The following is a 26,409-nucleotide window of genomic DNA, read 5'->3' as shown; positions in this document are numbered from 1 at the left end:
AACTACAGCAAAAGATAAAGGAATGCCATTTTATGAAAATTTGCATAAGTCCTCCCACTCTGCGCCATGGCCTATGAGGAGGTATGCTAGAAGTGGCACCTGTTCCTATCACACATTAATGGCATATACAATGCACTTGTAAAGTCTAAAGATCCTCTCACTTTTTAGATTTTTTTAGGTTGTGGCCTTGTGTTCCCCATCGTTCTGCACTCAATACCTTACAATGACAAGTGTGATTGTTCTCAGTAAGAGAACAATCACTTAGAACAATCACACTTTGCTCTACTGGCTAACACGGTACTGAATTCTTCTCGTTTTACCCTATAATGACAGTGATAACAGAATGTTAGATATCTTTCTAATTAAAAAAAAAAATTAAAAACTCCCATTTTGCATTGACATAAGTATTCACACCCTGTACATAATACTTAGTTAAGCTACTTTTAGCAGGAATTACAGCCTCCAGTCTTCTATCATGCCACAAGGTTGGCACACCTGGATTTGGGAATTTTCTGCCATTCTTCTTGGTCGGTTGAATGGGGGCCACCAGTAGACAACCATTTTCAGGTCTCTTCAGAGCTGTCCCATTGGGTTCAGGGCTCTAGCTGGGCCACTCAAGGACATTCACAGAGTTGTACTCTTGTGTTTTGTGTTTGGTCTTAGGGTCATTGCCTTGATGGAAGGTGACCTTCCGCCCAATCTGTACTTTGCCTCATTCAACTTTCCATCCCCCCTGACCAGTCTCCCCTCCCCCAGCATGATGCTCCATCACCAAGCTTCACTGTAAGGATGGCATTGGCAGGTGATGGGCGCCTGGTTTCATCCAAACATAAATCTTAGAATTGAGGCCAAAAAGCTCCATCTTGGTGTCATCAGAGCAGAGAATTTTGTTTCTCGCAGTCTGAGGGACCTTTAGATGCTTTTGGTTAACTCCAGGCGGCTTTCATGCATCTTACTGAGGAGGCTTCTTTCTGGCCCCTCCGCCATAAAGCCCAGATTGGTGGAGGCTCCAGTCTTGGTTGACCTTCTGGAAGTTTCTCCCATCTGCACAGGATCTTTTGGAGCTCAGCCAGAGTGACCATTGGGTTCTTGGTCACCTCTCTTACCAAAGCCCTACTCCTCCTTAGTTTGGTGGGTCGACCAGCTCTAGGTTAAGTCCTGGTTGTTCTTCCTCTATGTAAGAATTATAAAGGCTGCTGGAGCTTTCAGGGCAGCAGAAATGTTTTTGCAGCTTCTCCAATTCTGTGCCTCCACACAATCCTGTCTCTGCGCTCTACTGGCTGATCTTTCCTCTTCATAGCTTGGTATTGGCTCTGATATGCATTGTGAGCGGAGAGACCTTATATAGACAGGTGGTGTCTTTTTAAAGTCATGTCCATCAACTGAATTTACTACAGATGGACTCCAGTCAAGGTGTAGAAACATGTCAGAAATGAAAGGACCCAGAACTAAATTTTAAGTGTCTTACCAAAGGGGGTGAATACTTATGTCAATGCAAAATGGTAGCATTCTGTTCTTCACTTTATCATTATGAGGTACTGAATGCAGAAGGAGGAAAAAAAACTTGAAATTTTGTTTTAATTTGCACAAGGCCACAACATAAAGTGAAAGAGTCTAAAGACTTTCCAAAGGCAGTGCCCTTGTGATTGGCCATACATGTCCAGACAACGATATCCCTTTTAAGTTTTATTGCAACCCTTTTCAGTAGTTCAATGGGACACTGTGGCCCTCAGACCAGTAAAGGTGGTTGTACACTCCTGCTCTGGTCATTTGGGTGGTCGTTAGTATGTTTCATAAACTGCAAACCTAATCCTAATTGCTCAGTAATAACCCATCCTGTGTTTGAAGCAAATAAGCGCTAAGATTTACTCGTGTGGCCTATACAAATGTATTTTCTCACTGGCTTGCAGCGCTCTCTTATAAGAGTTGTAGATTGGTAAATTCTGATCAGATTGTTTGTCTCTAGTGCTGTTCGTATCGGGAATGAGGGGAAGCAGGGAAAGGGAGGACTAATGCTGCTCATAACAAGATATTGGACTTTATGTACAAAAGGTAAGCAAGGGACTTGTTTGACCAGTATTCAGAGATTTTAGTCTACCTTCACACTAACTGATTCCCCGTGAGTTTTCATAGCCTTGATTTTGCCATATGAAGAGGTGATGTGCACTCTTGGTCAAAAACCATTGGTCCCCTAGAAGGAGGAGTTTTGCCGCAAAACTGTGCATGCAGTTCCATCTTGGGCAGATATGTAGATGATGAGAGTTGTGGTGATTAGATGAACGGTCTTGTCACCGGAGGCCCTAAAAGTGGTTCCCCCTTGGCCTATAAGAGGCTCTCGGAGGCTCCTTGTGTGTAGTGACCTCTTCTTCCACTTGTAGAGCTTGTTGGCCACTAGACGCCTCTACGACGCAGAGAAGAGATTTCACCCGTTACCAGAGTCTGTGAGGGGCGCATTATTGGGGTGTGAGGAGCTGGATGGTCGAATCGACGAATTGTTCCCCACTATTAGGTGGTGTTGGGACCAGTGGATGCGTGAGGGCACACAAGATGACCGGGCTCAGGACGTCCTCGGCAGACCGCCACTAGAAAGGATCGTCTTATCACCCCAGAAGCTCCAACTGTTTTATTGTCTGCCACCCAGAGACGGGTGGCACCATTGTTAAAGGCCCCAGTGGCTGTCGGAACCATCTCCAAGTGCTTGGCTGAATGACATTTGGTCTCGTGGCACCCTTTTTCTGTACTGCCTTTGACTCCCACCCACCATTGCCGCCGTTTGCAGTGATGTTGTAAACAATGAAACTGGACGCTGTGGAGTGGAACCTGGTTCTTTTCATGACGAATACATGTTAACTTTTGGCATTGACGACAGTCGTGTTCGTGTCTGGGGACCGCAGGGTAAGCGCCTCAGTCCTTCTATTGCCGTGGAGCGGCACACAGCCCCCTGCTGGTGTGATAGTCTGGGGGGCCATTGCATACGACAGTCGGTCTCCGCTAGTAGTGGTACGAGGGACAATGACAGCTCAGCGATATGTTCAGGACATCCTGAAGCCACATGTGTTCCTCTCATGGCGGCTTCCAGCAGGATAATGCTCAGCCGCACACACAAGGGGTCCCAGGAGCCTCCACAACATTGTCACAACTCCGTTGGTGCCCGGTCACCAGATTTATGGCCAAAAGAACATGTATTGGACCATCTGGGATGCCAACTTCCACAGCCTACAAGTATTCACAATCGAGAGGCTGTTACAGCAAATGTGGAGCGATGTGCCGCGGGATACCATACAGCACCTGTATGCCTCCATGCCCCCCATATCACATCTTGTATCCAGGCTAGTGGCGGTACCACAGGGTACTAGAGCCTCCGTGCTCACCCATATACCACGGGTCATATTTTCAGGATATTCTATAGTAAGAACACCTGTGGCAATGTATGGAGCACCGACAATAATTACATCACCTGTGCAACACTGAGGACATCCAGAAAACATGACCTCCGGGGGCCATAAGGAACAGAGTTTGGGAAACCTTGATCTAGAGGCTACATTACAGCAAATGTGGAGTGATGTTTAGCAGGATACCATGCAGAACCTGTATGCCTCCATGCCCGCCCATATCACATTTTGTATCCAAGCTAGAGATGACCCAACAGGGTACTAGAGCTTCCATGCCTGCCTGTATCACATTTTGTATCCAAGCTAGAGGTGGTACAAAACAGTACTAGAGCCTCCATGTCTGACTGTATCACATCTTGTATCCAAGCTAGAGGCGGTACAACAGAGTACTAGAGCCTCCGTGCCTACCCGTATCACATCTTGTATCCAAGCTAGAAGCAGTACAACAGGGTACTAGAGCCTCCATGCCTGCCTGTATCACATCTTGTATCCAAGCTAGAAGCAGTACAACAGAGTACTAGAGCCTCCATGTCCACCCGTATCACATCTTGTATCCAAGCTAGAGGTGGTACAACAGAGTACTAGAGCCTCCATGCCTGCCGGTATGACATCTTGTATCCAAGCTAGAGGTGGTACAACAGGGTACTAGAGCCTCATGCCTACCTGTATCACATCTTGTATCCAAGCTAGAAGCAGTACAACAGAGTACTAGAGCCTCCATGTCCACCCGTATCACATCTTGTATCCAAGCTAGAGGTGGTACAACAGGGTACTAGAGCCTCCATGCCCACCTGTATGCCATCTTGTATCCAAGCTAGAGGTGGTACAACAGAGTAATAGAGCCTCCATGTCCGCCCGTATCACATCTTGTATCCAAGCTAGAGGATACAAGAGCTACAGCTTTAGTTTTTTGCAGTAAATGATCCCTTTGCTCTGATATTCTAATCATTTATATTCATGTTACAATCACACGGTGTCATCCTATTCCGACAACTCCCTCCAAGTGCTTTATTTATTTATTTATTTTTGACAATGAGGTGATGTATTTTAGAAGTGATATAAACCTCTATATATTATGGAAATGAATCCTCTAATGTATCTTAACAAGCAAACTCCCCTCTTAGTGATTAGTCATATTCAGAATCCCCACCATCCGCTCCCCCTCAGTGTGTACACCCGTAGTACCTGTACAACCAAGTTTGTATTAGTGGTGTCTGCTAACTGCATATCGTTGAAGAAGCTCTTTAGCAAGCTACAGACATTGCAAAAACCGTATCTGCCACGTCCTTGAGACATGACACTGGTTGAGAGTCTACAAGTAGATAAGCCTATAGAGTCTCAAGAGTCCCTTGTATGTTTAGGCATCGCGCAGCCCTATACATTTAGACACACACACACATTTATTGGCCACATCTAAATAAGATGTCTCTTTGAATGGAAAGGATTTTTTTTCTTAGAGGGATTGTCCAGAGTTTAAAAAAACATGGCTGCTTTCTTCCAAACATAGCGCCACCCTTGTCCGTGGGTTGTGTCTGGTATTGCAACTCAGCTACTATTCACTTCAGTGGCTGCAATGCCACACACAACTCTATGGACAAGGGTGCGGCTGCGTTTGGAAGAAAGCAGCCATGTTTTCTTACCCTGGACAACCCCTTTCAAGAGGTATCTAGTATACCAGTGAAGCCGGGAGTTGTGACCGCAGAGCTGTTGAGGTAATTGTAGAATGCCCAAAATCTCTTCCCTATAGCTCCTTTTCTAATTCAAAGGAGCTGTGCCAGAGACCCTTTGGGTGTTATAGGAGTCTCTATACAACGGTGGCATCCATGTTTGATGCAGAGCCATTGCAATGAGCTGGTATTCCTCTGGACGTATTGCATGTACTGCTGCCAGCTAAATGTGTTCTTCCAGACCACTTCCACTTCTAATAACAGCTGATCGGCTTGACTACCAGAGCACCAGGCAATCCTCTACCTGTAGGGGGAGCTGCCATATCAGAGGGAGCTGAACGGCCCCTTTTAACTATTCTAACAGACAGTGATGGCAGCATATGTTAACCGAATTCTAATGGCCGTACCTAGTTCAGTTTTGTCTTGTGTTGGACATAAAATCTGTTGGGGCGTGCGGGGCCCGCTGCTGATCATTTATACTAACTTACTGCTGACTGGGGGTGAGCTGCAGTACATCCGGTTATCCTGATTGTCCTGGGGGTGTATTATTAGTGAATTGTGTCAACCTAAAACTCTGAACTTGAATCGAGAAACTTTTTATTTCTTTGTAACTCCTGCATCCCACCTGTTACTAAACCCTTTGGTAAGTGATGAAATAGTCGTTTGTTTCGCCGTCATCCTGTTTTAACACTTTATTAGTTGCCTTTGTTAAAACTGTAACAACACCAAAGTTTACATTTCTTGGTTCTTGCTGTTGAATTTTTGAAGTAAGAGCCTGAGAGACAAAAAAAAGTCCCATTCGAAACCCCCTGGTCTGCTTTCATGACTATTAAGAAGTTGGTGTCCATGACCCGTTGAACAACACGCGTAGATTGTATCATCGCTTTACAATGTAAACCTCAGCAGAATGAAGACCACCCATCTGCTAAGTTTGTTCGATCAAACTTTTGAATGCACTGAAGAAGAGAACCGTCTAAGGAACCGCGATGATCGTCTTCAAGCTCTATACGAAACATCTATGTTAGAGCTTACTGGAGACAAATGCCCCCCTACACAACAGGAGGAGCCTTGAAGATTACAGTCTGAGGGAACCGGAAATCCGTGCGTGCGTTTGGGAAGAATATTGCCTGCAGCCGGCCGGCACGGCGACGATCACCTTCATTGCTGTGACTTCTGCTTTGACTGTGTCTGTACAGCGCTGCTGAATGTTTAGCAAAACTAATTAAATGTACAGAATATTTATGATATCGGGGAGCTTTGTATCTTTTTATTTATTTGTAATTATTAATCCGGTCATTAAGACTTTTCTAGATATTCAAGGATTTCATTATGATGGTAGATGCTGATCCACCACGACCCAAACTTTATTTTAAATTTGGAACAACTTGGTGGTCTGGAAGTTTAGACGTCCAGATAGTGTGAGGTGCTTTTATTTTCTTCTTGAGAAATAGCGCCACCCTTGTCCATGGGCATTGTCTGGTATTGCAGCTCAACATCATTTGCTGAGCTGCAGCACTATACACAACCCACTTAAAATAGCTGTGCCGCCTCTTGAAGGGAGGAGCAGACCCTTGTTCTACTCTCAGACAATCGCTTTAAAAAGGTTTTCCAAATTAGAAAAAAAATGTTGGTGTTAATGGGGGGAATTAAATTGCAGTAAAGACCATGTTCTCCCCTCCACTGCTCCCCGCCGCTGATCTCCGTTTGCATTGGTTCTAGCAATGATGTGGTTGTTTACCCATGTGATGTCTTATAGACAATCTGGGCCTCTGCATTACTAGGCCATGTGACCAGAGTATGGGATGTCACTGGCGTCAGAAGATGCTGTGATGTCACAGGTCATGTGACATGGTGCTGGAGTGTTGAAATGGCACGGTAAATTATTTAACCCTTGTTTGGCCAGGGAACGGGTAGTTCGGGGAGCACTTCTTCATACTCGCCGGTGACCCAGTTTCTGCTCTGTGTTCCCCTGAAGTTCAGGCGCAACAGTAGCATGAATCTTTTCAGTCTGCTCTGTGCGCACGCTCTCCCATAGTGACTTCAGGGGGGACAGCGCAGGATCGGGGCGCCCGGATATTATAACACAGCACTCCCTAGACTACCCATTCCCGGACCTTTGAGCCCCATAACGTAGGTTCTCTTTAAATGGGTTCTTTGCTTCCCTTTACATGAACTATATATGTTTTACATAGTTGCCACTTACAGAACACCGCTCATGGTTATTTTCTATAGATTGTCTATGTTGGTCCCTCGCTCTGACTAGTGTGATTACTGTATTACAGATATAACTGCATTGCTGACATTGGGGCAGTGCATTACTAGATGTGTGCAGTTCACACTAATAATGAGGCGTACCTGCAGTAATCCACTTAACACTTCAGTGTGTAAGTTCATGCTTTTACATCTTGTGTTGCGATAGTTGTTAGCTTAATTCACTTGCAAGCTGCGCACCCCATCCGTTTCAGTATGAGGCAGCCTCTTGTAGGTGTTGGATACAGGGGTAGAAGGCTTGAATATCTTAACCAAACAGGAAGTCACTTGCTGCCAGTACGGGGGACTTGCTAGTTAAAGGGGATCTACTGGCCATATTTCATGTCTTACTCCTTCGCTCCCTGTCCATGCCCGCTTCTCAACTGTTTGCAGAGGCTGCTGTAATTACAGGACTTTATTTAAGGGAATCTGTCAGCTCCTTGGAGCCCAATAAGCTAAACTTATGAGCTTCATAGGAGATGGTTTACTGAGTCCAGGGATGTGAGTACTATATTTGCCTTTTAAGCCCCATTTACACGCAAAGATGATCGCTCAAAATTCATTCAAAAGATAGGATGTTTGACAGTTTGAGTGATCATTTTGCATAAGCTGCTAATGGACACTAATGCCCATTAGCATCTTATTACCTTCATTTGCATGTAAATGAGCTTCCGCGAGCTGTATGCAGAGAACAGCAGGCGGTCTGTTATCTGCATGCAGCCCATTTGTTCTGTTGCAGTACTGCAGCTAAATACAATGTTATCAGTGCTACCCTGGAGAATGAGTGTGCGGTCCATGCTGTCAGCTCTCCGGCCAAACAATGGATTTTAAACTCAACTAAAAATCATTAAAAATCATTGTGCAAAAGCAAACGATGGTAGCATTTACACGCAACGATTATCGCTCAAAAGACATCGTTTCGGTAAATTTTGAGCGATAATCGTTGCATGTAAATGGGCCTTTAGTCTCTGCATGTAATTGACACGAGGAATTTTAGAAAGTTAGAGAACTTTACATCATAACACATTGAGGTGTTTATATAACTGAGTCACTCCTTTTATATTGGAGTCTTGTATGTAGTCTGTGCATGTCATTCCCAATTAGTCATTTGTTTCATGGGTTTTTGTTTTTCATTAAAGGGTTGTCTGGGATCCAAAATTACTCTTTATTTCCCCGTTTGTTACATTGACCATGTTCATAATTGACTATTACAAATATGTGCCAATTCATCGATCCACACTATTGATCACATGCCTCCGCTATGAAATCCAATCAACGTGACATACGCAACCCACAAGACTCTGCAGCTCGGTGTACTGGTACATCAGCAGCAGCCGCCTCATTAGTGGTGGGCCGTTCTTGCATTCAGATGGACTATGCATGCTTGAGGTTCTTCAGTCTGTATTGGTTGATGTTCAGTTCATCCTAATGCAATGCAGCACAAATAGAAGATTAAAGGGGTTATCCCAATACTAGCTGTTTAGCTGGAGGAAGCAGACAGCTCCATACTTTGCACAGTGGCATGGGTTGGTACTGCAGGCTGAGTCCTATTGAAGTATCAACCCAGGCCACTGCAGCAAAACAAGTGAAAGTGGGGCAGCCCTTTTTTGGAGTGGTTTTGTGCCTTGGACATCCCATTTTAATCACCAAACATGCACACTTGTCACAGAAGGTAAAAAGATGCAATTAATGTGCATAATGAGCAGCTTAGTTATTGTACACGGGTCTCCTGCTTAGCTTTGTATATTGCAAAAATGATGAATTACATGTATTTGTGTATTGAGGTGCTGTACGTTTTTTTTTCTCCCGTAGCCGGTGGATATCACCTCGGCAATGAATGAACGTGCAGTCGCCCAGACCAGGCTCACAGGAAATCCCTATGACATTGAGGCCTTGTATATGCTGAATCGCGCACAGGAGCAGGTTGGTTAAGTTAGCTTTTTTATTGCCGCATTTGAAAGTATCTTCTATGTGTCTTACGTTTAATTTCCCGTTTCAAAGGGTCTGCTGACAACTGAGAGGCCGTGGTCAGTCTGTCGCAGATTTTCTCATAGTTGATTATATAGCACAGCATGAGGTCGAACCTGGCGGACATTGTACGTTTCAGGACTGAATAAGTATAAATTGCTAAACCATTGGGTTTTTCTGTGCAGTCCCTACTATACCCTAAATGGTTGGCTATACATTGACCCTCATAAATGTAATTCTGTCCCAGGCTGTCATGTTATTGCACTTTATGGCCGCCTGCACACGAGCGGAAATCCCGCGGGATTTCCGCCGCTGAAAGTTTGCATAGGAGTGCATTAAAATACGCACTCCTATGCAGACGGCCGCGGTTTGGCCGCGCGAAATATCGCGCGGCAAACAAACCGCGGCACGTCCTAATTTTCTGCGGGGCACGCACTTACCCGGCCGCCGGCTCCGGGCTGCGCGGCAGCCGGCACATGAAAGAGCCGGGGCCGCCAGGCGCGGGTGAGTACACGCTCGTCCCTGCAGGCGCTCGGGTCGGATCGCGCGGCGAGAATTCCCGCTGCCGGATCCGACCCGCTCGTCTGCAGGCGGCCTATAGCTGCAATAGGTAAGAAAGTGATTTTACAAATGTGGCTTCATCCCATGATGGCCGCCCTCCCCTCCCCATTTCAATTAGTCGGTGAACTTTCAGCAAACTTTACATAAATCCTTAGTACAAGTGAATGTAAGAAACTTTGTAATATATCTTATTCAAGACTCCTTTCCCTCTCCCCCTCCTTCCTAGACCGTTCACTTTCGAAAAAACTACTTAAAATCCATGTTGGTAGGCAAAATTGACTAACTGCTCACTGAGGGATCTGGTTACCTGTTGCCCATAGAAAGGCAATGTTGATTAGAGGTGGAGGAGGAGCCACCTGTTAGAGAAGCAGAGACAGATGCTGCTGCAGCTATAAGTGTGTTACTGCCTCAACTGTTGCAATCACATCTACACTGCTCAGTACTGCTGTATAATGACCTCCATACTGCTGATGTTTCTCTATGTGTTAGAGATAGTGGGGCAGGATCATTTCTCTAAGTTTGCAGTCTGTGGAGACAACATAGCAGCAGTCTACATCCACCAGTTCAGAGATAGAGAAGAGATCCTGCTCTTTTATGTGTACAGTGTATGGAGACGACCTACCTCACTCTACACAAAACAGCTCTGAGCTAGGGGGACAGGATCGCTTCTCTATATGTCCAGTCTATGGAGATGTCATAGCAGCAGTCTACAACAAACAACCCTAAGTAAAAGGAGTGGGATCTTATGTCTGTGTGCAGTATATAGAGACCTCATAGCAGTTTATAGCTACCACCTCAGACATGGAGAAGAAGAGATCCTACTCCCCTATGTGTGCAGTGTGTGGAGACCTCATAACAGCCGTCTACACCCACCAGCCAAGGAACAACTGGGAGTTAGAGATGGAGACTGCAGTGAGGAAAGCCGGTGATAAATGAAGGATACAAGTCATATAATGACCAGAAAGTGGTGTTCCTCATGTATCCTAGAGTGGTAGATTTGGAAGGGACCTCCAGGGTCATCTGGTCCAATCACACAGCAGCTTATTTTAAAAAGTCACCTGAAACTTTAGGCACATTTTAACCTCTTAGCGAAATTCTATAAAGTAGATTGGGCCATTGCATAAGACAAAAAAGAATAAAACTTTATTTTGGTGTCTGGAAAAGTTGTACTGAGATACTGACCATTTAAGTATGTATGAGGGGCCCAGACGTCTTTACAAAAAAAAAACCTTTTTATAAGACGTGGGCTACTGCATGCAGAGACCAGCACAGCACTCACCTGCTCCCGCGGCTCCGGATCTTTCATGCTCCGGCTGCCGGGCAGCTGGCGCATGCGCAGACCGGAGCCGGCGGCAGGCGAGTGACATTTCTGTGCGGGGCTCTGTGAGCCTTGCACAGAAATAGAACGTGACGCGATTTGTCTGCGCGAAATCATGCGCAGAAAACAAAATCGCGGCGTATTGTAATGCAATCCTATGCAGACGTGTAGGGGCGGAAATTCTGCGGGAAATCCTACAGCGGAATTTCCGCCCGTGTGCAGGGGGCCATAACTTGCTAGCCACTGAGACGCACACCAATCTTAAACAGAACTCCTGTGTCCACCATCATCCTCACTGTGGGGCTACTGCACCCCCCGCAAGGAGGAGGAGACTGAATGGATAGCTGGTCCCATAAGGGTACTAGTGCTCAATTCACTTTCAATGGATACCAGAGCGGCAGGCACTTGGCTAGGACACAGGAGTCCCATTTTCAAGATTGGCAGTGGTCTCAGTAGTGAGACCCCCCAATCGATCCACACGTTATCCCCTATCCATTTCTGCTACACCCCCTTTAAAGAGGCTCTCTCCTGACCCCACAGCAGACATCAGCATGCTGAGATGCTGCTTTTGAAAATTTAAAATGCTGTTTACTCAAAAAAATTGAGAAGGAATATCTCCTTCACAATGGTGCTTTTCGTCACATAATAATAATTTTTGGTCCATTGATGTCTTTTTGGAAAAAAAAAAAAATCCTTGTTTCCATTCTCAACGTTTATGACCAACCTGCAGTTTCCAGCTGCAAAATCCGTTCTAGAACCTGAGCGGTGCCGTTTATATTGTCATATGGGCTGAACAGAGGCTTAAATAATATACAATATTGCATAATGCACTATAAAATATACTATTACATAATCCTGTCATTAAAAGACAGTTATACTTCACCATTTACTGGATTTGTACTATTTATTACATAAACATCTGGTACTTAAAGGGGCATTCCAGTCAGTGGGTAAAATGGCTAGTTTTCACCCATTCACTAGTTCACAATCACCACTTCCATTTCTGTAGTATCGTGGTGAGTGGGCAGATGGTCGTACGTATGGCAGCGACTCCATTCTAATCAATGTCGCGATACCTGAGCTCCGTGCTCGGCTATGTTTGTCAACCAAGTTTACATGAATTAAACCGCACATGCTTCCTGCTTTCCATTCATTTCGGTGGACAGACAGACAGCCGAGCTCAGTGCTCAGGTATCAGTCTGCGTCGTTAATTATAATGGAGCCGCTGCCACCCATGTGTGACCAGTGGCCCATTCACCATGATACTACAGGAATGGGAGAAGAGATTGTGAACTGTGAATCAGGGTGGGGCACAGGGCCCACATTCTTGGGATCGTGGGGGTTCCAGCGGTCTCATTCCGCACGATCTATCAGTTTTGACCCGTTGACCAGAATACCAATTTTGTCAGCATTTCAATATCTTGCATAACTACCACTTGGTGTCCGGCTTTCCACAGTTTCACTACTCGAAGGGTCCTTTTACATGCAACATTATGCTTCCAATGACGAACGCCAATCAACTAAATTAGTGGTGTTCTTCCCCTGCTTCCTCGGAGGAATGTGCTGACGACAATTCAGACAAGCCAATTATTGGGCAATCAAATGTTCCCGTTTGATCTGTCCATCTAAAAAAATCCCTCTCTTCTACTGTTCTGCCACCGCCTCTCTTTATTTCGGGCTCTTGCAGATACAGTTCCTAGCAGTGATTATCACATATTAACCAGTCCTTATCTCCCATCTCCTCCTACAGATTGACGCCTGGGCTCAGTCTACATCCATTCCTGGACAATTTACAGGGAGCACCGGAGCACAAGTCCTGTCTGCAGAAGAGATCAGCAACAGCGGCCCTCAAGCCTGGCTTAAAAAGGTATATGTTAAGCAAGCAGAGGTATTTGCCTGGACTATGCAAATGCTGAGAACATAGCCAGCGCTTGCTTCCAGTAGAACGGTAGTACATGTAAGCCTGCCATTGCAGCATGTCACAAACCGCCACAAAATGAAACGGAAAATAGTTGCAATGTAACTTTTTGAATTTTTGTCAATGTTTCTGTTCCGTTTCATCTTGGGCTGGTTTTGTGACATCATCAGTACCTTAAAATCTGACTTTTTTCCCCCTTTTGAAATGATGAATTCCTGTTGTTCCCCAAAACCGGTCTGTTTCACTGTTCCTTTCGCTGTGTTGGTCGTTCACATGATAAGAAACAGAATGTGTTGTACACTCCATTGACCTAATTTTAAAGACCCTTGAGGTCTGCACTCCATTCACAGTCATACCGAAAATCCCAACCATACTCCTGCTGTAAAGTAGCAACTGATGGTATGCAGAGAAGTGGAGATGTCGCTGTGCCGACCAAGAGAAGAGATGCCAGGAGAAGACCATCTGCACTGGCGGAGCGTAAGAAGACGATCCTCGGTGGTGAATGATCGTTTGGCTGCCTTGAGAAGTTCCCGAGGACCTCGGCTAAAGCTTCTGCTTCCTCGGCTCTCCCCTCTGCATATCAGATGTTGCTTTAATGCTCGGTTATAGCAGCGAGCAATGGGACTCTATTTGCAATCAAATCATGGCCAGCCTGATCAAAACGGTCCGATAGGCGGTTTCTGTGTGTTACCATGTGAACGTAATACCCAGAGCTCCTGGACAAAGAGGAGGTGCAATTGTTGTTTTGCATTGTGATCTGCGAGCCGGACGGCACAATGAAACAGACCTTGATGTTGAAAATTCTATCATTACAAAGCAGGTTCTAAAGAGGAATCGGACCCCGGTGTGACTATGGCTGGGGTCTAGGTCACTCCCAGCCCTTCTTTTATGAAAATGTCCTGGCAATTGAGAAGGGCAAATGGAAACTCATAAGTAAGTAAACCCTTGGGTGTTGAAAAAGCGAGGAGATCAAGCATGGAGGGGAGCTTCTTCTGCATGATCTGGTTAAGTCCAACATATCTGGACAGGACAGGTCAGAGGCCCATTTCCTTTCAAAACCGATCTACACTTTGATGGCGATCGAGTACGCTTTAACCTTTTTGCTGTACAATGTTGAGGGCTGCTCGATGTCTCACTAACGTGGTGGGGGAGGGGACCGTTTGTTTTTTGCTACAGTCCAGGATGAAGTGATGAGTCTAGAATTGTCCAGTATTCAGGTATCAGGAAGACGGTAGGACAGCTTTTTCTGCTTGGGTAAGCAATGGGTTACAAGAGAGGGGATAGTTCACAGTCACCTGTGAACTTTCACCGCTCTGTATGGAAACTTGTTGCAGGGTCAGATCCTTGTATGTGCCTCGTGTCCATTGGTCTCTGCCTGCTCTCCTATCACAGCACTGCGGCCGCAGAGGCATAGGTACGTAAGCCTTTCAAGAGTCTCTACCTTTAATTTGCATTGTACAAATGGTTCGTTGGCTTCTTAAATGTATTATCAAAGGAATGACTAGTCAGGATTGTTAATGTAGGAAGTCTGTACTGGAATTCATTTTAATAGCCATGTTTTTATAGCGATGGTTTAGAGACGACCTGCAGCGGTCGACAATCTGCATTGGAGAAACTTTGCAGCTGTTTTTATACTAACACTCGGCTCGGCTCTTTTCTTTCTCTCGTGTCTTTTTCCTAGGATCAGTTTCTAAAGGCGGCGCCCGTCACCGGAGGACGCGGCGCTCTGCTCATGAGGAAGATGGGCTGGAAGGAGGGAGAAGGACTCGGGAGGAATAATGAAGGAAACGTCGATCCCATTCTTCTGGATTTTAAAACGGACCGTAAAGGTAATGGGTCCAGCCACATTTAGCAAATGGAAATGTCAAATGCACGCCTTGCCATTCATAAGCATTCCACCACTGGTCGTGTGTTTTAGATGGGACCGGGTGACTTGTCGTCCTTAGTCATACATCGGGTGACAGTGGCACTGAATTGCTGCCCATCACAGTGATATCCCTATGGACGACATGTCCCCGCACTTGTGTTATGGGGTCTGAACACTCTGGGATTCACACTAATGTGCAGAACAGACAGGTCCTGATATTGGGTCCTGGGGAGAGGACGATGTATGTAGCACCTCTGAACTGAAATATGTAGTTCTATGCTGCCGCAGACATCACCAGACTGTCCCCCATTTACAGAGCAAGCTTGATGATTTGGAAAATCACTCGTGGTGCAATAATGTGCACATTGCGGCCCTTCCTGACAAGGTAGATGGCACTAATCCTGATTATTCTGAAACTTGGCTTTTGAATCTCTTTGCCAAGGATTCCCCCACTTGGTTATTTGCATTGGAAAGAGCCCACCGAGTCTCAATGTGCCCATCTTCACCTGCGGCCCCTCCACGATGTGTACTGATGAAACCTTAAGGGCTCATGTCCACGGGCAAAATATGATTTAAGATCCGCAGCGGATCTCCCGCATGCGGATCCGCATCCCATAGGGATGCATTGACCACCCGCGGGTAGATAAATACCCGCGGATCGTCAATAAAAGGGATTTTAAAAAAAATGGAGCATGGAAAAATCTGGACCATGCTCCATTTTCGTGCGGGTCTCCCGCGGGGACGGCTCCCGCGGGCTTCTATTGAAGCCTATGGAAGCCGTCCGGATCCGCGGGAGACCTAAAATAGGAATTTAAAGTATTTACCATCCGTAGCGGACCGGGAAGGTCTCCTCTTCCTCACGGCCGCATCTTCCTTGCTTCGGCTCGGCGGATGTGCCCGACGCATGCGCGCGGCACGTCGGCGACGTGCCGCCGGCGTCAGGAATTCATCCGCCGGCCGAAAATGAAGATCCGGCCGTGAGGAACAGCTGACCTTCTCCGCCCGCGCCGGATAGGTAAATGCTTTTAAATTGCTATTTTCGGCGCTCATGTCCGCGGGGCAGGAGGGACCCGCTGCAGATTCTCCATTGAGAATCTGCAGCGGATCTGATTTTCCCCGTGGACATGAGGCCTTAGGATCCTTACATAATTCCGTGGAAGGCGCGTGAAATGAAGGACATATCAGTGGATTGTGCCAATATATCTCTTTTCCTGTATTTCTCAGCGGATTTACAAATAAGTGCAGAGTCTTTCAGGATGTAAAGCGCCGACTGCGCAGTCGTCATGTCCAATATGCAATGCTCCACTCTTTGAGGCTGCAAGTAGTGGCAAATGGCGCAACACATTTTTTCGACAATTTGAAGGGTGACTGGCTGGATCAGTATAAACGCCGTCTGCGGGGTGAAGAACATGTGCGTTCCAGACCGGCAGGTGTTGGCGGTAACTGGAACTAGATCCCTGGAGACGACTGGGACTGCACCCACAGACACGGGATTGGGTTCTTGTCTATCCTGATGGCACGATGCTTTTCAGTTATTTTCATGTCTAGACCGATGGAGGACTGCTGTCCCAACCTGTTGTAGACATTACAGGTTCGACTATTTTGGTTTAGGATGTTAGTTTTTTTTTGTTTTATCGTCAATCCCAACACCCGGCAATTGAGAATTTGTGGTTTTTACCCTATATTAATACATTGTCCCAAACTCAGTAATTACATATTGGACATAATTCCTTTTGATATCGCAATCCATTCTGCTCTTCTCAGCCAGAAGTTCCATAAGAAGAGCAAAACTAATGAATGAGAGGGTAACGCTGTCCAGTACCATTAGAGATTGTAAATAAAGGGGAGATGCACCAAGATGAAAAACTCTTGAGGATGGTGCTGAATAGAACTACATTATCACAGTTTTAATGGGAGCAGAGAAGCTAGATTTCCTTAAGATAGCCTCTAAATAAGCCCAGTAGGTCCCATCAAATGCTTTCACTGCATCTAGGGCCAAGAATAAGGAAGGTATGCGACCAAGCTCGGCAGCCTTAACCGGAACGGGCGGGTTTCATCGGCAGCCTGCCTCTGGGGGGGTGAGGCCTACTCGATCAGCACTAGCTAACATTGGAAGAATAGAAGAGGGTCGGCTGCCAAGGATTTTAGCATAAATGCTTACATCAGTATTCAATAGGGAAAGCGGATGGAAATTATGTGGGGAAGTCGCTTCTTTAGCAGATTTAGGTAAAGTGACAATAAAAGCTTCTAACATTTCTGAGGGAAAGGCTTCTTCAGCCATTGCCTCATTAACACCGTCACTAAATAGGGATCCATTACAGGAGCCATCTGGGCCGGAGATTTGAGAGGTTTTACTGTTTTAATGGCTTCTAGAAGTTCAGACATGGAGATCGGTATAGAAAGAGAGGCTGATTGGTCAGAAGATAAACATGTCAGATTAAAGTTCTGGAGAAAGTCTGTAATTACTTTCCATTGTAGTTGATATGTATTAGTGTTATCTCCTAATTATAATGGGAGGAATAATATGAGGCAAATGCATTAGCCATTTCTTGGGAATAAGTGACTTTATGTCCACCAGAGTCTAAACGATCCCTAATCCTTATGTAAGATTTAAGGCTTTGTTTGGCCAATCGGCTCGGTACGGTTGTCATGTGCATAAAATTGGATTTTAATTTTTGGAAACACAATATCACACTTTACCATCAAAGACTCTGAAGCTTGGACCGCAACCTGAATATCTCTTCCGTCCTTTGAGGTTTAGAGTTAGCCTTATTTAGGGAGTCAATGATATCAATATGAGAGGTCAGTGAAGTTAACGCCTCCTCCCTTTTCCCCTTAACCCTAGAGCAATATTTTACGCTCAATGGGCATTCCACACAGAGAAGACACTAGCGACCGACTGACAATTAGCGGTAAAAAAAACATTTCTAATTTGGTTTTCAAGTGAGATTCATATTCTGGATGGGAAAGAATATATTAAGTCTCCAAGGAAAGAAAGGAGCATGGGAAAACGTCTCATGAAGTGGTATAGTCACTGGGGCATGATCCTGTAACCTTCCCGAACCCTCTGGCATCCGAGAGGAACAAATCAATTTTTGAATAATGAAGGCTTATCTTAGAGGCATCCTCGTCCAACGTGTTAACCAACATGTACAGGGTCACCTCAGTGGACCCACAAAGTACCCCCCCCCCCTTCCTTCCCTCCAAGATCCAGGTCTGCAGGAGATAACAATAGGCAGGTTGACGGGCCCAATCTCCCCCCCCCCCCCCCCCCCTCCAAGATCCAGGTCTGCAGGAGATAACAATAGGCAGGTTGACGGGCCCAATCTTCCCCCCCCCCCCCCCCCCCCCCCCTCCAAGATCCAGGTCTGCAGGAGATAACAATAGGCAGGTTGACGGGCCCAATCTTCGTCTAAGCTTTTATTAATAGTAAATGTATAAAATATATATATATATACACACAGGCAACGCGTTTACTTAAAATATCCTATGATACCCATATCATACGCCGCTTTTGAGTGACGCTACAGCATTCTGTGGCGTCAGTGGACGCTGTGGTTCCTTCTGACTCTGGCGGGATGACGTGGCCAGCAGACCCCATGTCCTATAGCGCTCCACCACAACAGATTGCATTATATGCAGAGGGTATGTTGCTATTCTCTGGCGATTCAGGTGCCTCTTTAGAGACTGCTGATCTCGGTAATTAATGATTATTGTAGTTATTTGGGCCTTGTTATTGCAGTAAATCTATTCTTATGCCAGTGGGTAATCCTGATTTAGCAATTTAGTTCAAATTGAGCATGCCCCTTAGTTTACGCATCCGCGTTCTTATATCTGGGCGTGTAAATTTCTAGGACCGCCTCCGAATACGCTAAATTGAATTAAGACTCCTATCAAGATTCAAGTAAAAATTAGAAGATTAGTGCGAGCTCCGATCCAGCGGTGGGGAGAGTCAACCTAACGAAGATGATCTGGATGCCCCAACTGCTTTATTCCCCAGGTGGATTGTGCAGGGTTTCTTCTCGAAGGTTGACAGTCGTTTTATATGGTGTAAGCAAAGTGTCCATATGGAGCTGGAAACGCTTCACCTGTCGAAAGAGGAGCCTATTCCTGCCCGGAATAGATGGGAGGGAGATATCAGCCCTGTAGAAGACTCACAGTGATCGGAAGTCTTGCAGACGACCCCTATTATCTTTGAATGATTCACATCAATTGTCACAAACTGCTGCGCGCGCAGTGTCCCGCTCCACTGGGCGCAGTGTCCCGCTGGGCGCAGTGTCCCGCTCCGCTGCATTTTTGTATGACGTAGGGGTAAGAGATTTCCCCCTCTGTCTGCGATGTAAAATACAGTCTGCGGGATACATATGATGTGGCGCTGCCCAAAACTAACTAGATTCTGGACGGAGGTTCTTACTTTAATAACGTATACCCAGTGACCCTAGATGCTTCTCCATTCACAGTAAATAGGCAGTTCATAGATGAACGACTGCCTGTTCACACAGACAGATGCAGCGGCAGACCTATGGTTTGCATGAAAGATCCGATCAGCAATTTATCATTGATTTCACACCTAACCATTATCGTGTAACCTGCTCCATCTAACCAGTGGTTTGCATGATAATTTTGCTGTATGAAAGGGCCCTAAGTCTCTTTTAAGTGGCCAATTCCAGGCTTCTGATGAGCGCCCTCCACTGGTACGGCCCCCACGCTTCCTTTATTGCCAGCAGTATATCCTGAGTACACAGGGAGATGTTCCGCCAACCATTCTTTTTGCTCCCTCCTAAAAGATGTGATCAGCTAGCCAATGAGCCTTTGCTGGTATGTAATCTGAGACCAGCGTTCATATGATTAGCCGGCCATGTAAAAGGGCATTTGGTTTTGTTCAGGAATTCTGGGATTTAATTTCCCGTTAATCATAGAAAACGTGAAGCGATTGTGCTTTATAGTCTGTAAGATTGTCTTGCAGTTCTGGAAGCAGCCAAGTAAAAATCCTGCAGAGAATCGGGGGTTAATTTCATCCTTCCCTAGTTAAGTCCTTCCATTCTCCGGCTCCGTGTTCTTGGACTGCTATTGAAGACAGTGGGGAAGGGCTTCTGCTGCAGCCGGTTGCCTTACAGCCAGGGACGAGTTTGATCTCTTGCAGACATTCAGAAAGGCCTTTGTTTTATTGCTGTAAGACAGAATGGAATGAACGACCTTAAGGGAGGGTTTGCTGGGAGTTTAGTCTGCGGTTTCCACGTTGCGTCCCTTTAATGTGTTTTCACATCACTGCATTGTTTTGTCTTGCAGGTTTGGTTGCAGATGGAGAAAAAGCTTCTAACAAACTGGCTCTGCCGGCGATGAAGGATCTGTCTGGTGAGTCGCCTCCTCTGGGTAGACGAGGACGCGGATTCTCTGACGTTTAGTTTGCATTTCATCTTACTGCCTTTTCACAACTTTTGCGCCCAAAGTCTTTAGTCCCCTACATTGCCTATAACTGCCATTGACCTGCGAATGGACAAGGGGGCATTTACATCCCGTCCCGCGTTCTATTCAGAATGTCCAGTCCCGGTGTTTCCTTATGATGGGCCTTCAGTTTATTATAGATTTTCTGTTGAGCCAGTCTTCTGTTAGCGAGCAGTGACAATACTCTGCTGAGTGCTTCCGATGACTCCTTCTAATGATTGTTGAGGAACTCAGCAGACGGAGCCCCCAGTCATCAAAACATAATGTTACAGTGACATGTCAAAAGGTTTTAGGCCTCATGTTCACGGTACAATTAACATTTTAATTCTGCAGCGTTTTTCCTGCACGCGGATCCGCGCCCCATAGGGATGCATTAGACACCCGCAGGTAGTTAAATACCTGCGGATGTCATTTTTTCCTGCAGGCGTGGGTCCCGTGTGCAGGAAAAAATCCGGACATGCTCCATTTAGGTGCGGGTCTCCCGTGGGGATGGCTCCCGCAGGCTTCTATTGAAGCCTATGGACGCCGTCCGTATCCGCAGGAGACCCGCGCCTGAATTAAACTCGCCTGCTCCGGGCGATGCAGGTCTTCCTTCCTTCGCGGCCGGAAACTTCTTTCTTCGGCGCGGCGGATTTGCCTGGCGCATGCGCGCGGCACGCAGCCGGCGTGCCGAGCACATCCGCCGGGCCGAAGAAAGAAGATCCGGCCGCGAAGAAGGGAAGACGCGCACAGCCTGCAGCAGGTGGGTTTATTCTTATTTTCAGCCCTCATGTCCGCGGGGCAGGAGAATCCGTTGCCGGCCTTATTTTCCCCGTGGACATGAGGCCTTAGAAAGTGCAGTTAGACCGCTTTCACACGGGTGACAAATTTGCGCCATTTGACAGCACTGCAAATTGCATGTATGTGAAGCCTATGCTTTCCAATGGGTTCCTTCACATGAGCAATGTTTTGTCGGCTGCTACATTGCGAGGGGAAAAAAATTACGGCATGCTCTATACAGCGTTGAATGGCTGTGATTGGTTCATCGAGCGCTGCAGTGATTGGTTGAGTCGCGGCGCTCGAGAACCAATCAGAGACAGCACTTCCTGGAGGCGTTTTTAAAAAAATTCAGACAGAGCTTATTTTGGGGTGGAGCTTATATGTCAAGTCCCCTGCTCGAAAATCCTTGCAAATGAGCGCTACCAAGTCGCTATCTCTGTCTTCTGTGTGAAAGAGGCCTCAAACTTACGTAGATGACTTGGCCTACATCATCCACGAGCTGCTCATCATCTTTGGCCATCGGGAGTGGCACATATACAGAGGAATCCTGCGGACGATTGGCACATGCCCAGTTTATTTTGCCCTTTTGTGGGCACAGGCACCAGTTTTCCTTTGGGCCACTCCCCATGTCCAGATGTGACGGGAGGCTTGCGGATGACATAGGGGATGTTGCCCACATAAATCGGTCTGGCTTAAAGGGGTTGTCCCGCGCAAGCAAGCGGTGTTAAGCACTTCTGTATGGCCATATTAATGCGCATGCGCAGAAGACCTGTGCGGCGCGAGCACGCTGGAGCGGCCCCATTCAACGGAACAGAAGAGAAGACTGCGCAAGCGCGTCTAATCGAGGGAGAAGAAGGCTTCGGTCGGCGCCATGGAGACGGGGACGCCAGCATCGGAAGGGGTAAATGTATAACTTCTGTATGGCCAATATTTAATGCACGATGTATATTACAAAGTGCATTAATATGGCCATACAGAAGTGCTTAACACCGCTTGCTTGCGCAGGACAACCCCTTTAAGGATGATTTCAACGCACAGCTCTCACTGATTGGTTACACCGACCAGACTGTTGACAGCTAATTAGCATATGGCACGACTTAAACTACTTTACCAGAGCAGTAGAGATGAGCGAGCGTACTTGGAAAAGCACTACTCGCTCGAGTAATTTGCTTTATCCGAGTATCGCTGTGCTCGGGTCTGAAGAATCGGGTGCCGGCACGGAGCGGGGAGCTGCAGGGGAGAGCGGGGAGGAACGGCGGGGAGATCTTTCTCTCCCTCTCTCCCGCCCGCTCTCCCCTGCTCCCCGCTGCGACTCACCTGTCAGCCGCAGCGGCACCCGAATCTTCAGACCCGAGCACAGCGATACTCGGATAAAGCACATTACTCGAGCGAGTAGTGCTTTTCCAAGTACGCTCGCTCATCTCTACAGAGCAGTAATAGTTATATATTTGGAAAGGTGTTTTCCAGACTGAAAGCCTGTGGGAATGACGTTGCCGGGGCGGACCTGCTGACAGGATGCTTTTAAATATGTCGGGGGAATTGCCGCTGGTCTATTTGGTGACCCCCTACCAGAGTCCTGAATATAACCTTCCCTGCTGAGACGTCTTAGTTGTAGCGTCTCAAAGCCTTCTCTAGTTTAATTAGTGCCTGACATGTTAGAAAATTGTATTTGTTGTTTCCAGGTCATGGCCTGAAATCAGGGGTCCCCGCACCCATCTGGTAACGGTGAACATACATGTATGACCGCTACAATACATGGATGGGAAATAGACCATATCCTTGGTGGGGATCCTTCTGGATCGCCGCTGTCAACTCAGACGGACAGAAGCAGATCGCTCGGACTCTAGCACAGCAGCCTGGGTTGGTAGTACAGGTGCAGAACTCATTGAATTCAATGCAATACCAACCTGGGCTGCTGCATTGTGGTCAGCACGATCTGCTTCCTGCGCTGTCCATAGGTATCAGCTGATATTGAGGACAGCTCACCAATAGAAAAATTCCAAAAAGTCCTGGACAACCCCTTTAAGATTGCTTCGCTTCTTGTCTAGCCGCAGTCATGAACTGTTGGTCTGTTTTACAGGAAAACATCCAATTTCTGCTCTGATGGAGCTCTGCAACAAGAAGAAATGGTCGCCTCCTGAATTCGAGCTTGTGGATGACACCGGCCCCGAGCATCGGAAACGTTTTCTTTTTAGGGTAAGAGACCTTATAGACTGCTTTCAGCCAATGCTACTTCCGCTCTTCTAATGTACACATACAACATGGTTGTCCCGCCTACTACACCCAAAGCAGCTCTATTGAGACTCCAGTCTCTGGTACACATGGGAGAACAGCAGATGCGTAGGAATAAGTAGGGACAAGAATCTGCGGATTGCTTAGGTGCCGTTCTGGACTGTTCATACTTGATGACCCGGCCGCAGTTTCTGCACTTCTGGCATGGCAGTGGATGCTATGTAACTAGTGGCGTAGCATACGTTTATCTGGCTGGAAGTACTAGGTCCTTGCATGTACGATGTGATGGTGGGACCAGCAAAAACACTCTGGTCGGTGTGGGGGTCACATGACCATATGTTGGATCTCTGTCAGGGTGCAAGATCGGGAAGCAGGTTGCATCAAGTAAATGGTTGCGGTGCTAAAACAGGTATATTGGTTTCATATGCTTAGGAGTAGGACATCCTTTTTAAACCCTTCCCGCCACAGGGCATAACTGTACATTCTGGCAGGGAGGTACTTAATGCAACAGGACATACAGATAAGCCCGAGGGATAGCGCGAGATCATAAGAGATCCCGCGCTATATGGCCCGGGAAGCTGTCTGTCATCAACAGCCGGCCTCCCACTGCAACAGCGGGGGAGCATGAGGACAGCGACATGGCTTTTGAAAAATGAAGATTCAAATGCACCAAAAATCATTGCGTCTTTATGCCCGAAATAAGCCATGTCCTTAAGGGGTTAAGAATATCACCAATGCTGTAGTCCTAGAAAACCCCTTTAAGCACTACTTTTCTTTAACCCCTTCCTGAGCACATTACTTGAATATGTCATGTTGTCATGATGGATGTATGGAGTGTGAGCTCAGGAGTCGAGTCTGCTCTATACCTCGTGACTGTCAGCTGTTAGTTGACATCCATCTGACAGTTGACAGCAGCCGGCAACTGTTGCAATGAGCTAGCTTTGACCATGGCAGTTAACAGTTTAGATGCTGCTGTCAAAGCTTGCTGCACATCAAAACCGTCAGTGGGAGGGGGGCATCTCTTTCTGTGCCCCATCACCAGCATGGCAGCTTGGAGCAATCTCAAGGACTTCGGAGGTAAATTTGAAAAATATTATAAACTGCAATAATCAAGTATTGCAGTATATAGTCCAAGCGGTCAAGTGATTGCAAATTCAAGTTCCCGGTGCGGACGAAATACAAGGGTAAGAAAAATAAATAAAAGTTCAAAAACCACAGACTAAAAAAAAAAAAAAAAAAAAAAAAACAACATAAAAACTTATTTGGTATTCCTGTGTATTCAAAAGTCCGAACTATTAAAACATCACAATATTTATCCTGCATGGTGAAGACCATGGAAAATAATGGAATTTTCTTTATCCTGGCTCCCCAAAAAGGGAATAAAATGTAATCAAAATGTGTGTGTTCCCTAAAACTGTACTAATAAAAACTACAGCAAAAAATGAGCCCTCACAGCGCAATCGGTGAAAAAATATAAAAATTACGGGTCTCAAAATGTGACAGGAAGCCATTTATGGTTTCAGAAAATGAATGAATAAAAATAGATCTAGTTGTTATCGCCGTCATCGGACTGACAGAACGAAGTTCATGTCCATTATTGCACTGTGAACGCTGTAAAAAACCAAACCCCACACACAATTGCATTTTTTTTTCATTTCTCCCCACTTAAAACTTTTTAAAAGTTTTTCTGTACGTTATACAGCACATTAAAATGCTCCATTGAAAACTACAACTCGTCCCACAAAAAACAAGCCCTCCTACGGCTACGTGAGTGGGAGAATAAACCAGTCACGGCTCTGGGAGGGCGGGCACGTAAAGACCAAAATGAACACTCTCTGCTTTGAATGGGTTAAACAAACACAAGCTTTGTGATCCAAGTAGCTTCATTCCTGGACATGAAGTCGGTTTCTGTTCTTCTGCTCTGACAGGTAACCGTAAATGGAGTCTTATGTCAACCGAGTCAACCCAGTCTTACCAAGAAGCTGGCCAAGGCCACAGCCGCCGCCGCTGCTCTCCAGGCCCTGGGTGCGTTACCGAAGGAGAGCATGACCTCCACAAGCAACTTCTGCAGCGCCTCCTCCGGTACATTGTAGGTCCACGTGTTTTATAGATGGGATAAAACATAATCCGGTACTAAAGTATGTAATGCGAAATCCCAAGTCCAAAGTCCGAATCTTTTTCTAACTGCATGACGTTAACGTGTTTTGTATCCGCGGCCGAGTCTGTGGCTTTTGTACTTTATGGCTTGTTTGGATTATAATTGCTCTTGTTTATTTAAGGATCGTTGACCTTCATTCTTTATAGTTCTTTCTATCTGCTGGAACGGCTTTGTCTACAGTTTGCATTTGTAAACTTGCCATCAGTTTCTCACGCTGGTGGGAGGGGGGCGCCGCCATAATCGGCACTTAAAGCCGCGTAGCACGATGCTGCAGGCCCAGACTGGAGGCCGCTGCCCCAGACATTCCTGACGCGGCTCTCCATCCCTCCACTGTATTGTGCCTGTGTATTCATTTGTGATTTTATACATGACTGTACGGATTTTTATAGCTTCTGCAACGGAGCTAAATCTATCCTGGCCAGATCTGTGGTCTGTAAGACATGTTGCTTAATTGTAAATAAATCGTAATAAACTATTGTCTCGTTTGATTCATTGGCCGATTTCACTGTAGAAATGGATGGAAGGGCGGAAGTGGAGCTGTTACCATTCAGAGTATAAATCTGCAGCAAATCTTGGTTCCTGTTGTACCGATTTTGAGGTGCATCGTGTCTCTCCATTCACATCCAGAGCTGCTTTCAAAATTCTGCTTTTACACTGCTAAAAAAAAAAAAATTAAGGGAACACTTAAATCACATCACATGATGTTCCCCATGGCGTCTCCAGACTTTTCACGTCTGTCATGTGTTCAGTGTGAAGCTGCTCTCATCTGTGAAGAGAATCGGGCCACCAGTGGCGGAGCTACCGATTCGGGTCTTCTCTGCCAATTGAGCTGCCCGGCACTGAGCTGTGAGCACAGGTCCCCTATAGAAGGTCG

The 26,409-nt window shown here is 46.3% G+C and overlaps 1 protein-coding gene across 6 annotated transcripts in view; it reads left to right on the top strand.

The window, feature by feature from the left end:
* Window positions 1–26,012, top strand: part of SON (SON DNA and RNA binding protein) — a 98,967-nt gene extending 72,955 nt beyond the window's left edge. For 2 of the 6 annotated variants that reach the window (XM_066599021.1, XM_066599020.1), the window contains 6 exons: window positions 9,122–9,232; window positions 12,907–13,023; window positions 14,756–14,903; window positions 20,231–20,296; window positions 23,226–23,341; window positions 25,306–26,012. In XM_066599021.1, coding sequence (XP_066455118.1) covers window positions 9,122–9,232; window positions 12,907–13,023; window positions 14,756–14,903; window positions 20,231–20,296; window positions 23,226–23,341; window positions 25,306–25,470 — 723 coding nt within the window. In that variant the 3' untranslated portion in view covers window positions 25,471–26,012. Of the gene's footprint in view, window positions 1–1,966; window positions 2,053–9,121; window positions 9,233–12,906; window positions 14,904–20,230; window positions 20,297–23,225; window positions 23,342–25,305 lie in introns of those variants that run through there. The other 4 variants (XR_010792501.1, XM_066599023.1, XM_066599022.1 and 1 more) reach the window with 4 other exon arrangements.
* Window positions 26,013–26,409: the final 397 nt, after the last annotated feature.

The sequence above is a fragment of the Eleutherodactylus coqui genome, chromosome 4 (assembly GCF_035609145.1).
Source record: "Eleutherodactylus coqui strain aEleCoq1 chromosome 4, aEleCoq1.hap1, whole genome shotgun sequence".
Taxonomy (NCBI): domain Eukaryota; kingdom Metazoa; phylum Chordata; class Amphibia; order Anura; family Eleutherodactylidae; genus Eleutherodactylus; species Eleutherodactylus coqui.
This window is presented reverse-complemented; position numbering and strand designations above follow the sequence as displayed.